The sequence below is a fragment of the Lactuca virosa genome, chromosome 4 (genome assembly GCF_052849685.1).
Source record: "Lactuca virosa cultivar CGN04683 chromosome 4, Lactuca_virosa_CGN04683_v6, whole genome shotgun sequence".
Taxonomy (NCBI): domain Eukaryota; kingdom Viridiplantae; phylum Streptophyta; class Magnoliopsida; order Asterales; family Asteraceae; genus Lactuca; species Lactuca virosa.
In genome coordinates, this window is record NC_136429.1 from 530,659,489 (window position 1) to 530,673,855 (window position 14,367).

General features: G+C 36.1%; 2 protein-coding genes across 2 annotated transcripts; one reads left to right on the forward strand and one right to left on the reverse strand.

Annotated features, from left to right (window-relative positions):
• Positions 1 to 547: 547 nt before the first annotated feature.
• LOC145107169 (uncharacterized) lies at positions 548 to 1,531 on the reverse strand. Its single transcript, XM_079044021.1, has 2 exons — positions 979 to 1,531; positions 548 to 903 (listed from the first exon to the last, which is right to left on the reverse strand). Exons 1-2 carry the CDS (start codon positions 1,529 to 1,531, stop codon positions 548 to 550), a joined length of 909 nt encoding a protein of 302 aa, XP_078900147.1.
• A 5,425-nt stretch (positions 1,532 to 6,956) lies between these two features.
• LOC145109534 (Pentatricopeptide repeat (PPR) superfamily protein) lies at positions 6,957 to 9,895 on the forward strand. Its single transcript, XM_079046715.1, has 13 exons — positions 6,957 to 7,098; positions 7,223 to 7,358; positions 7,471 to 7,633; positions 7,728 to 7,793; positions 7,890 to 7,987; positions 8,081 to 8,198; positions 8,276 to 8,485; positions 8,545 to 8,621; positions 8,715 to 8,808; positions 8,901 to 8,966; positions 9,067 to 9,144; positions 9,228 to 9,329; positions 9,599 to 9,895. The coding sequence occupies exons 1-13, from the start codon at positions 7,074 to 7,076 to the stop codon at positions 9,710 to 9,712; spliced, it is 1,347 nt and encodes a 448-aa protein (XP_078902841.1). The 5' UTR covers positions 6,957 to 7,073; the 3' UTR covers positions 9,713 to 9,895.
• Positions 9,896 to 14,367: the final 4,472 nt, after the last annotated feature.

Consider the following 14,367-nt stretch of genomic DNA (forward strand, 5'->3'; position numbering starts at 1 on the left):
AACTATGTAAAAACAACGTAACCAACATATAAAACATTAAATTCACACTAAAAAACATATGTTATCGTAAGCTAAAAATGGCAACTTATGTTATTTTATGTCGTTTTTAACAGCACGAAGCATACTTTGGAGGGTAAACCAATGATGTAACGATATCGGATTTGAAATCCGGATATTTTCAGACGAAGAACTATGTAAAAACAACGTAACCAACATATAAAACATGAAAATCAAACTAAAAAACATAATTTTATCGTAAGCTAAAAATAGCAACTTATGTTATTTTACGTGGTTTTTAACAGCACGAACAAATGGAAAATATATTACAAAGACAATGGCAAATATATTACAAACATAATATATTTCAAATATATTACAAACACAATGTCAAATATATTACAAACCTAATACATTAAAAATATATTACAAACCTAATATATTAAAAATATATTACATAGTCAACGACAAATATATTACATGCATCAATATTTAAAGGGAATAAATTTTACATCGGCAATAAAACAGCCATCAAAGGGTCTGGTATTTCCTATTCAGATGGTGGGGGAAGTGGGTGAACGGTTTGTGTCTGGTAGACGAGCTGAAATACATTAGCATGGTAATATACTTGAACCAAATTAACAATTTCATGCATGTTTGAATCACGTGCTGTTGCGATGGCATGACCACATGCTATACCGAGACCGCTCCATTTTCCACATGAACAAGTACGACCATTAAGGTCTACAACACAAGTTGTTTTAAAATCAAATACTTCATACACATATGTCGGCATGTGAGACGATATCTGTTGGGGGATCTGTCTTGCTTGCCAACGAACAGACTTTTGCATCCTTCTTTGAACCACCGGTTGAGCATACGGTGTTAGTACACCAGTCAAACTCCCTGAAAATTAAATATGGTTAGAAAAGGTTGTTGTACAACCTATTTAATTCTTTTATATTGCACCCGAAAATATACCTGCCATTATACTTCGTTCAACAAATGTATTTTGCATGTACCCACGAATTCCCTTAATAAGCGCTATTATCGGTACATTACGATGATTGAGCGATACTACTAAAAAATATTGAGGAACTTCCATGTTGAGTACATTCGAACGGATGTTAGGGAAATAGGCTCTTGCCCATTTCGGATGACCGATATTCGTAAGCACTTCACGAGCATCAATATGTAGCCTAGAAAAATTTTGTTCAAAAGTCTCCATAATGTACGATTTTAATGTTATCCAGAACAAAGTTTCCATTGATCTTCCAGAGCCTACTCTTGTGCGTAAATATTTGTGGACGCTCTTACAAGTGTAACCATGATAAGAATCAGTGAAAACATTATCTACGCAAGAGCCAACAACATCATGCATATTGGATATGAAGGCTACTTCCTTACCCTCCCCGAGACATTCTTTTAACCTCATTAGGAACCACGTAGAAGTTACCACATTATTTTCAACCGCCATACCAAATGCTATAGGGATAGTCAGATTGTTCCCATCTTTAGCAACCGCTACAAACATTGTTTTTAGGTAGTCCCCTCTAAGACGGACACTACCTATGTAGAGGACAAGCAAGAAACAATTTACGAATGCATGGACCTGTATTTTTTAGAGTGCAAATCAATTAGTTTAAATGTACCAATATTAACAAATGTAAAGCAACAAAAGAAATTTGGAAAAGATATATACCACCCATCCAATAGCCAGAAAACAAGATTGGAAACGATCCATCAAATTCCTTTTGATGTGAGTGTGAGTATGCAGGTTGGTTCGCCTTAGGTTATAAAGGTAAACATGCAAGTTGTTAAAACTTTCTTCATGGTCACTGTCAGAGAAACTCATTTCGAATCACTTGTAAGAGACAATTACCAATTACTTAGTTTGCCTAAGGTTGTGGAGGTAAGGCCATTACCACATGCGGACACATATATATGTAGGAGCTGTAAATGCAAGGTCCATAATGTATTGTCTTTTCGAACAATATATTTGTCGCTTCAAATGGTATCTCCATGTAAGGTATCTGATAATTGGATACTCTTTGACATTATTTGACTACGGTTTCAAAGACTTTGACTACTGCTTCGTAGCCTGCAAAATGTATTGTCTTTTCGAACAGTATATTTGTCGTTTCAAACAGTATCTCCGTGTAAGGTATCTGACAATTGGACTACTATTTCACATTATTTGTCTGCGGTTTCATAGACTTTGACTACTGCTTTGTAGCCTGCATAATGTCTTGTCTTTTCGAAGATGTATATTTGTCGTTTCAAATAGTATCTCCGTATAAGGTATCTGACAATTGGATACTCTTTCACATTATTTGACTACGGTTTCATAGACTTTGACTACTGGTTCGTAGCCTGCATAATGTATTGTCTTTTCGAACAGTATATTTGTCGTTTCAAACAGTATCAAACATTACTTATGAGAATCCACCTAATTGTATGCCAATATTTTTTCTTATTTAAGTACTATAAAATTAAAACAAACTAACAAACAAATTTAAAAAATGGCCTCCAATCAAGCAACTTCTTCCAACGCAGCTGCTCCGTCGAATACTCCACATCCATGGACGATAAGAGAGGTAATGGTGGTAACACGATGTTGGATGAACATTTACGATGATGTAACCATGCTTAACCCTGATTGCTTTGAAGGTGATGAATGGACCCGCATAACAGCTATGTTTAACCTCTCGCTGGGAGAAGGAAAGCACCGAACACAAGAAGATATTGTTGGTAAGTGGATGGATTTAAAGGAAAAAATCACATGGTTCAATCGATGGTATCATCATCTTAAAAACAGGTATCGTTATCCAAACAACGACGAAGATCTTTTAGAAATGGTTAAAGATCATTACATTTTGGAGCACGAGGGAAGTGACTTAGAGTATGAGGATGCATGGATTCTAGTTATAAATAACAAATATTTCATGTAGAAGGCACTTTTATGTGAAATGTCTTATGTAATGTTTCGTGCGGGTGTATCTCTTTTCCAATAATGTTTTATGTTTGTGTTTTATTTTTCATGGAATAAAGTAGATTTAATTAATAATCTCAGAAGTGCAGTTTAATACAAGCAATACAAATTACAAATACGGGAAGTCATTACTTTCCTACATTAATCTAAGGACAATTTAAATCAAATGTGCTGTTGAAATCAAAAGTAGGGTACACGCTTTCGTTCTGTGACCTGCTTCCGGATGCAAATTCATCAGTCCTTATGCCATTTTGTGTAGATTTTTTCCTCCCCCCAGATCCGCTCCCCGATCCCCTACCCGTACAATCGTTCCTCGTGTGTCCAAATTGACCGCATGTAGAACATTCTTGTTGTATGGGACGCTCACCTTGCGACGGAATACGACCAGTGTTTCTTGGCCTACCCGGTTGACGTCTCTCCATTATGGGTGGCTTCACGGTCATCAAATCATCTGGGATCTCCCACTCAGATGGACTTGGTAAGGGGTTCACAGACTCCTCGTAAGTTTTCCTCAGTGTCTCTGTAAAGTAAGCTTTTAAAGCAAATTCCGAACAATCTTCGTAACGGCTCATTGTTAGCACTTTTATGACATGGCCACAAGGTAAGCCATCTATTTGCCACCGCCTACATGTACAGGTTCTTTGTTGGAAATCAACAATGACACTTTTGTGAGTAGAGCTTTTCACTTCAAATCTGCTATTTGAGATAGGGTACACCATCCAATTATTACAAGCATTCTTATTAGCTTGTATAATCGTTTCAGCCCATGGGGTGAGTGTTGTTTTTGTTTCAGCTAAAAAAATAGACATAATTTCATAATATCATAAGAGTAGTAAAAATAACATTTCCAGTACTATTATATATAAAATATTAGTACCTGCAACATTACGTTTCTGAAAACTTCATTGTTGCATTGTTGCACAAAAATACTCAATCATCATCAATATTGACATCTTTCTTGCAAATCTTGATATTGAATTTATCGACTCCGCACTATTTGATGTCATAAGAAAATACCGATTCCCAGGAAAATGTGCCCTAGCCCATCTTTCTGGATTGATGTTTTGTAGGTATTCCCATACACGATTATTTACATTTTTAATTTTTTTCATCCCATTATCGAATTTTTTAATAGTATACGCTTTGCATGTCTCCCAAAATAATGCGTGTATTGTATCGTTGCTTCCAAATTTTGCTGAAATGTTGAAATACAAATGGATACCACATATTCTATGATGGGCGTGAGGAAATATATTTGCAATTGACGTCGCTATGGATGGAGCCCTATCAGATATGATTGTAAGGTCTTCCAGGTTGCCTATACATTCACGTACTTTTCGAAGGAATCAGGACCACGTCTCCGTACATTCACTTTTGCATATGGCATAAGAAACAGGCATGATTTGGTTTTGACCGTCCATTGTCACTGCGAGCAACATCGTACCTTTAAATTCACCCTTTAGGTGACCACCATCAATTATTAGGGTCGGCCTACAATATTTTATGAACGCTCGTACCTACAATTATTTTTTATTGCATTAACAAATACCAATTAGGATTCATATTTATATTTGTTATAAAAATTATCACTGCTTACCGAGCAACCCAACGCGATAAACACGAACTCAAACCGATCATCATCGTCTGTTCTTATCTGAGTAACAGTTCCTGGATTGTGCTTCACCAAGTTGTGCAGATACATTGGTAGTTTGGTGAATGAATCCTCTTTGGTACCTCTTAACATCAACAACGCATACTGTTTTGCCCACCATGCCTGTTGGTATGAGATATTGATTGGAAATTTCGAATTGATGTCCCTCACAATTTCATTACCCCGATAAACTCTATTATAATCTCCGGCCAATACTTCAGCGATAAAGTGCCCGAGTACCTTTTTCTTTGATTGTCGATGATTAGACTCCAAGTTTGTTGCACAACAAGTGTGTTGGTCAACAACTTTTGTGACTTGGAAAGCAGTAGTCGATTTGATTCCCCTTGCCCTAACCATCCAAGAACAATTTTCTACCAAACAAACCACCTCGAACCTCTCTTTGCTCGATCTGGTAGTCTTATACTGCTTACCTTGTTCCATGCATTGTCTTCCAATTGCAAGCTTGAGCAACTCTTTGTCATCAAAAATGTCTAGAACCTTAATCTCTTCATTTATATCCACCATCTGACATGGAATGTTCACATCATCGTTTACAGGACACGAAGGCAATGGGGGCATACCATGAAACATGGTATCTGAATAAATAACTTTAGGTTCATCATCAAATTCTTCTCCGTTAGAATCACTCTCTAGGCCGGATATATCCAACTTGTCACAATCCGCAAACTCGCCATATCCTTTTAGTTCACCATCATGCAAAAATGGAACTTCTTGTTTTGCAGATTCATTACCAACCTTATCCACCACATCTAGTGCCTTTTTTTGGTAAAAGTAATGATTTACACCAACATCATTAACATATGTACCAACATCATTATCACCGATATACTTATAATTCTCCGGTGTAACATACATAATCGGTTCTGTCACTACAGGCACTACATTTACATTTTCAGCGATACTATGATATTGACTTTTACTTGGACTTTTAAAATTACCTATTGGGTTGTTGCTCCCTTTTCCACTTGATAAATTAGCTGCAGATGCCTTTCCTCTATCATCCACTTCGTTACGCGATACGCCTTCTTCAACCACCACATAGACAGACACAAATTTATCTCCAACGATATTTATTACCTTGATCAGCTTTCTAATATCACGATCATCAACAATACCACAATAATAGAGTTGTTCTGGATGTTGATAAGCCATACTGACTTTTGATTCTTCGGGAAGACTCATCTTGCACTTGACCAAATGAACAAATTCGGTGTACGTGGTGGTTTCGTAAAATTCAACACCGAAATAAAACATTCTCGGATTGTATTCGGGTGGCCAAACATATGATAATTGGGAATTAACAAACTCCCATCTTCCATCCGTAATGAGCAATACAAAATATTCATTACAACTCATTATGTTAATTTTGAGAATAAAGAAACTAGAGAGAAGTGCAGTTTTCGAAATACAAAATAATTTCAAAAATATGAAATACTTAATATATATATAGGGTAGGTTCAAAATAGTAATCTACTCTGACAAAAAAATAGTCAAGTTTAACAAAACAGTAGTCCACTCTAACAAAAAAGTAGTCAAGTTTTACAAAACAGTAGTCCACTCTGACAAAAAAGTAGTAAAGTTTAGCAAAACTAGTTTTTATATTTTACAAAAAATATTTTTTAACAAAATAATTGTCAAAAAACAACTCTACATTTTATAAACAATATAATTGTTAAAATAATTCTACATCTTATAAACAATCTTTTTAATTCTCTATATCACAAAAAGAATCCGTTTATTTATTTATTTTTTATTTTTTATTTTTTTAAAGTCTAATGTTTTGAATTCTTAAAAATTTTTAACAAAATAATTGTTAAAATAATTCTACATCTTATAAAAAAATTTAAAAAAAATTTAAAAAAAAAATTAAAACCGTAGGTTTTTTCACAAAACAGTAGACGAAACCCCAAGAACAGTAGACAAAAAAAACCGTATTTTCCCCCAAAACCGTAGGCTACAGTTTGGGATACCGTAGCTAATCGAGAGGAAACCGTCGGTTTCCCAAAACCTACGGTTTTGTAGCTTACAAATGAAAAAAAAAAAAAAATATATACAAAACACGAAACAGTAGACAATATGGCGAAACAGTAGAGGATTTTAGAAACTTATGGTTTCGTGGGCTATATTTGGACATTTACTAATTTTTGGCTAAAATTTGATAATCACTTCCTTAATTTGGTTAGATTAATAATTACCCCTATATAATATATAATATAAGTTATGTTTTTATGTATTTTGCCAATGAATTAAGTACTTTTTTTAGATTTAATTCGTAATTTAATTTGCATAACCATAACCAAAAGGGTTTCAAGTGTTCTCATTTCTTTCATTCTTTGTTCCTTTACCAAAACCTCGGAAGAACCCTCGTCATTTCTCACTCTCAATCTTAGCTCTCCCCAGATTTTCAAATCCATGAAGTTCCTGCGTTGTATCTCTGGTAGGTTTGGGATCAATTTTATTTCCTTATTTCTTATCCAAATTTCTTCACTAATCCAATTTCTTAATCTTTGTTGTTGTTGTTGTTGTTGTTGTTGTTGTTGTTGTTGTTGTTGTTTCATCAGCCAATCGCCAGCCACTGCTCGCAGCACTTGGCCGTCGTCAGTTTGCCGTTTCCGCCGACGATTATGCCAAGAGAAACTACGCCAACAATGTGTCTGAATACAATACCGTCATTGGATCTCTCACTTCTCAAAGAAGGTATGTCTCTCGCCCTCATTTCGCGATGGTTTCATTGTTTAATCATACACGTTACTTTTAGGGTTTCTGAGAATTTCGAATTCATGAGTCTGATAGGGATGTTCATTTATAGGATTTACTTGTTGAGGGATGTATATGATGATATGATGTTGGATGGAGTGAAACCAGAGAAAGATACATTTCGCGCGCTGATCGCTGGTAGCATGAAAGGCGTCCGTCTACAGGACTGTTTCTTCTTCCGTGATCAAATGAAATCCATGGGTTTGATTCCTGATGTAAGTTTCTTTACTCTAATGATCGAATCTCTGCCTCCTGTTACTTTGTTTCTAACAGTTAATTGTTTCATGACATTGTTCATATTTGTTACAGGTTGTTTTGTACAACTTCATGATCTCAACATGTGGGAAGTGTAAGAACTCCACTGAAGCAACACGGGTATATAGTAATAGTACACTCCTTTGTATCTGTAACTCTGTATCATACCTTCGTAGCTTTTCATCTCCTAACCATTTGTTGTCTCTTTAACTAAAGATCTTTGAAGAAATGAAAAAGCTTGAAGTAAAACCTACTGGACAAACATTCATCTGTCTAATCAATGCATGTGCAGCCACTGGCAGAGTAGATCAAGTGTAAGCATTTCATTATCTATTTATATGTCAACACTTCAATAGAGACATATTATGATTATCATATGATCATATAATATTAAATTACCATTTCAGATATGCAATTATTCGTGATATGACTGCTGCTGGACTTGGTTTAAACAAATTCTGCTATGCGGGACTTATAGCTGCACATAAGAACAAGACTCCATTAGCCAAAGACACATCTGCTAAAGTAATTCTTGAACTATCTTTATATATTTTTATTTTCCAGTTTCATGAATTTAAATGTTATTATTTTTCATGAAAAAGATCTTGGAGCTTGTTGAGCAATCCAAAGGGTGGTCTTCACTAGAACAGACTAGGGACAGTGCTGAAAATGTGATGATGGGGATTTCTGAGGAAGAGTTATATGATATCCCTACTGCTAATTATATTCACAGGAGGGGCGGTTTCGTCCAAAGGTTTTTCACAGTTTATCATGTTGCTTTCCATGCTTGTGCAGATCTTAAAGATGTTGAGGTACTGATTCATTATAATCAAATATTCAAATACACAATATGACATGTATAATGTTGTAGGCAGTGGATGCTCTTCAGGAGATGCTTAAGAAAGATAACAAAAACCCTGATGTTTTCATACTGATTCAAATCATGAGGTGAGGTGACTAAGTTCTAGTAATATTGATAATTTGATATTCTCAATTCTTTAAAAAAAAAAATATTTATCTATGATGATTATTGACATTTAGGTGTTATCTGAGTTGTGGAGATATCGATCGTGGGGTCAAAGCTTTTGAAGACTACATGAGCTCAAACAATCCACCTGTACCAGAGCTTTATGCTGTAAGTTTAGGATTATATATTATATATGTTTCATATCTGGAATAAATTTTATAAAAAAAAAAGATGTGGTCTTTAACTATTTATTCATGCAGACACTTATAGAGGGAGCCATGACTGGTTACACACCCAAGGGTATGCAAGTTGCTTTGGAGAAGCTGGTAAATTACTGACGATTTTGCCCCTACATAATACATATACTTGAATTTTTGTTAATGTTTTTCTAATAAATCATTAATTTTTGTGTTTTTATTGATTTAGACGGAAATGACTTCTAGGGGTATTAATTTGGTCCCATCAACGGGAAATGCTCTTCTTCTTGCAGCAGCTGGTGAAAAGGTAAGCAGGATTTTTTTTTATTGTTTTTAATTATTTTGAGTATCAAAAAGATTTTGTATTAATTTAATTTTTTTATGTTGCAGAGTGGAGGATATACGATTGCTAATATGGTATGGGATCTGATGCAAGCTCGTAATATAACTCCATCACTTCCTGCTGTTCAAGCATATTACAGTGGTTTAAAGGTATGTCATTTCCTTTATTTTATAATAGAATTCATATTAAATGTGATTTAAAAAGAAAAAGAAAAAAAGTTTTGAAAAGAATCAAACCACTTATGACAACAGTTCTTTTTATTATTGAATAAAGTTGTTGGAAAATAAAAAACCGGACAAGAAGTTTACCAGAATATGGATGCTGTAATAATAATTAGTAGTTATTATCTAACTAATAAACTATATTTGAATTGTATGTAAGTTTTTAAGATAAAAAATATCCAACATATATTTTTTAGGATCGGGAGATACCCGCGGATGATCCAAGATTGGTGTTGGTGTCTCGTACTGTTGACAATTTGCGGGTAAGATTTGGAAGGAACCCTGGAGGACAATTTGGAGACAGAAGATGATCATGATCAACATCTCATCTCTCATTTTTATTTCCTTTTCCAATATATTTTATTTTTTTGGTAGTTGTTGTACACCAAGCAGCACAAGTTTTGATTATAGTTGGAATTTTAATTTTTTTTTGCTTGTTTAAATCAACTTTCACGCTGCCAATAAATGGGTCACTTAGCCTGGTTTGCATGGTAGAGTGTCTTGTGATGCTAGAAATAGTAATAGCAACCTTCTTTTATTGATTTGTTTATTATGATACATGTTAAGCCGTCAGAGAGGGATAATAATAACGCTCATTGTTTGTTGCATAAAAGGGTAAGATCCAACCATAGAGAAGCATGGAGTTAGAGCAAGTAGAATAGTGTGTTTGGTTCGCAAAATGTTTTTGGCAAGAATGAAATTTGTTAGGATTTCAAATATGTCTGGTGTTCTTTTTTTAATAAATGAGAAGGAATAAAAAATTATACTTTTATCCATTGTTATCAAGATCCCAATTCTTGATCTTACGATCTGACAATTTTAAGATCCTATAAGCCAGAAACGATCACAATCTGATAAGAACCTACAAGTGTATACAAGAAAGAAGTTCCGAGTTAAGAGGCAGGAGCAAGAGCAGTTTAATGCCCTTTTTGGAAATCAGTTGGATCCTTTAGGTCAACCACATAACAGTTAAAAGAGAAGGAACAGTTCTGATCCAATAAGTTAGGAGCAGTTATCTTTTCTGTAATAAACCTATAGTTGATGTTTTACAGTTTTCAGTCAGATAATAAGTAATTTGTGTTCTTGTAATTGAGGAGATTTGTCATCTCGAATTTGGCCCTGTTAATCTAAATAGTAAGCATTCTACTGTTTAATTAAATCAGTTTCTATCATTTGGTTCCATTGCCGGGAAACTTCTTGAAGACATGGTTCAAACCCGGAGCAATTCAGAAGAGGGAAATCAGCCACCAGATCCTGTAGCAGTGCAACTAACCGCAATTGCTAAGAAGTTGGAATCTATAGATTCGTTGCAGAGGGAGGTAGCAGCCCTCAAATCTCAATCGCACAATAGAGAAAGATGGGGTAATGGAAGACATGATGAGGGAGAATCATCTGGGCATAATCAAAGGCACCGACCCCACAACAAAATTGTTTTTCCTACCTTTAGTGAAGGCGATCCACGGGGTTGGATTCTTAAAGCAGAAAAATACTTCCGCTATTATGACATTCCAAATGAAGAAAAGGTGGATGTAGCATCGATGCATTTGGAGGGTGATGCATTGGATTTTTATTCTTGGATATCTACTGATCAATCGGTTGATTTTTGGGAGGATTTTGTTCGAGCCTTGCAAAGAAATTTTGGACCCACTGAGTTCCAGAATCCGGACGAATTCTTGTGTAGTGTTAAACAAACAGGAACGGTACAAGAATACCGACAAGAGTTTGCCAAACGATCCTCACGAGTGTCTAATTGGCCGGAACATTGTCTTTTAGGAGTGTTCCTTAATGGCCTCAAAGAAGAATTGAAGGCGGATGTACGAATACAGAAACCACGAACAGTATACAAAGCGGTAAGTATCGCTTTAGAATTTGAATCTAAACTCAGCCATACCCGATTTGGGAGGGGATCTACTTGGACAACACCATCAAAAGCATATCAAAATGAGTACAAAGATACGACTCCACACAACAAACTTTACCAAAAATAATACCAAACCACCCCTGCGAATTTCTGATGCAGACAGGCAATCTCGATTTCTTAAAGGGGAATGTTTTCGGTGTGGTGAGAAGTATGGACCAGGTCATCGATGTAAAACAGGAACTCTCAAGGTGCTGGAAGTGGAAGAAAAGCTTGAAGAGCAGTCTCCTAATGAAACTGAAGAGATGGCTGAAGATATGAATGATGTGGCGGAAATTAGTTTACATGCCATTCTTGGAAAACCCCATCCCAGAACTATGAAGGTTCAAGGTATGCTCCAATCTACAGAAGTAATTATTTTAATTGACGGGGGATCTACACATAATTTCATCTCAGATGTACTGGTTAAGGAATTGAGACTTAATACTCGATCAGTGGCACCGTTTGGTGTTCAGATTGGAAATGGTGATTTCATCAGATGTGGTCACATGTGTAAAAATCTTCCAATACAAATCAATGATCTCAAAGTTGTCCAGGACTTCTATCCTTTTTCGATTGGTGGAGCAGATGTGGTTTTGGGTATTCAATGGTTGGAGACATTAAATACAGTCCAAGCAAATTGGAAAGAGATGTTTATGATATTTAAGGTAGATGGCAAAACTTATAAGTTGCAGGGAATTACTACGGGCTCACAAAAATCTTCTAGTTTTCAATACCTGGCTGTTGAACCGGTTACTCCACCAGAAATTCCCAAAGTGCTTCAATCAGTGACAAGCTGTTATGATCAGGTCTTTGAAGAACCTAAAAGTCTTCCTCCCAACCGTTCACAGAACCATTATATTCCCTTACTACCGAATTCTACCCCACCAAATATTTGTCCTTATCGATACCCTCATTACCAAAAAGCTGAAATTGAAAAACAAGTGGAAGCATTGTTAGCAGCGGGCTTTATTCAACCTAGCAACAGTCCCTTTTCAAGTCCGATTTTACTTGTCAAGAAAAAAGACAACACTTGGAGGATGTGTGTAGATTATCTAGCCCTCAATACAATAACGATAGCTGATAAATACCCAATTCCAAATATTGATGAACTGTTGGACGAATTATATGGAGCTACCGTTTTTTCCAAGCTGGACCTTCACTCCGGTTACCATCAGATCAGAGTTCATGGACCGGACATTCCAAAAACAGCTTTTCGTACTCATTCTGGGCATTATGAGTTTAAGGTAATGCCATTTGGTCTAACTAACGCCCCTTCCACATTTCAGGCGATCATGAATGACTTGTTTCGTCCTTATTTACGCCGTTTTATACTAGTTTTCTTTGATGATATACTAGTATACAGCCCGAACATGGAACAACATCTTTCGCATCTTGAGCAAACTTTGAAATTACTACGCGATCATCAGTTCTATGTCAAGCTTTCAAAGTGTTGTTTTGGACAATCTAAAGTTTCTTTTTTGGGGCATATCATAACCCGGGATGGTGTTCAAGTGGAACAGGAGAAAATTGTGGCTGTACAATCATGGCCCATCCCTTCTAATGTCAAAGAAGTTTGCGGTTTTCTCGGTCTCACCGGTTATTACCGATGTTTTGTACGAAATTATGGTTTGATTGCACGACCTTTGACTAATCTTATAAAGAAGGATGGTTTTGTGTGGTCTAACGAGGCATTAGAAGCGTTTACCACCTTGAAACAAGCTATACTTTCAGCCCCTGTTCTCCGGTTACCAGATTTTTCCAAGACATTTATAGTTGAATGCGATGCGTCTTCAGCTGGAATTGGTGCTATTCTTTCTCAAGAGGAGCATCCTATTGCTTACTTTAGCAAAGGATTTTCTCCCTCCAATCGATTTAAGTCAGCATATGATCGAGAATTGTTAGCTCTTGTTCTTGCTGTTCAGAAATGGAATCACTATTTATTGGGTCGTCACTTTCTTATTCGTACCGATCATTACACTTTGAAATTTCTGTTGGAACAACGCATCACGAAAACTGAACAACAACGACTTTTACTTAAATTGATGCCCTATGATTTTTCTATAACTCATAGGGCTGGAAAAGAGAACAAGGGAGCGGATGCACTCTCTCGACGACCCCATTCAGGTGAACTGTTCACTCTTTCTGTACCCTATTGTGTCGAACTCGTTGATGTTAAAAAAGGCATTCAACAAGATCCTTATACAATCGACATTCTCCAACAGCTCCATACAAATCCTTCTTTAGTTCCTGATTTCTCTTCGCATGACCAGCTTTTGTTTTTCAAAGGAAGGATGGTTATTCCAGACATACCTGATCTTAAACTTAGTTTAATTCAAGAGTGTCATGATTCACCAGTTGGCGGACATGGCGGTTTTTTAAAAACCCTTAAACGATTATCCCTCCAGTTCTTTTGGCCAAAAATGAAACAGGAAGTCAGGGTATTCGTGCAAAATTGCCTCGTATGCCAGCAACAAAAATACCAAACACTTTCCCCAGCTGGTCTCCTCCAACCTTTACCAATTCCAGTTCAAATTTAGGAGGACATTTCAATGGATTTTGTTGTAGGGTTACCCCCATCCAACAAGTTTGATACTATTTTGGTGGTAGTTGATCGCTTAAGCAAATACACTCATTTTTTGAGTTTGTCTCACCCCTTTACATCAAAAAGTGTTGCTGCCCTTTTTTGTAAGGAAATTGTTCGTCTACACGGTTTTCCTCGTTCCATTACTTCGGACCGTGATGTTATTTTCTTGAGCATTTTTTGGCAGGAACTCTTTCGTTTGAGTCGAACTAAATTGCAATTGAGTACCAGTTACCATCTTCAAACGGATGGTCAAACAGAAGTTCTCAATCGGTGTCTCGAGGCCTACTTGCGTTGTTTCGCTCACGAACAACCAACTAAATGGAGTTCATATATAGCATGGGCTGAATACTCTTATAATACTGGGTACCATACTTCCGCAGGCACAACTCCTTTTTCCATTGTGTATGGTCGCGATCCTCCTCTCCTTTTGCCTTATGTAATGGGCGAAACCAAAAATGCAGAATTGGAACAACAATTAGTTG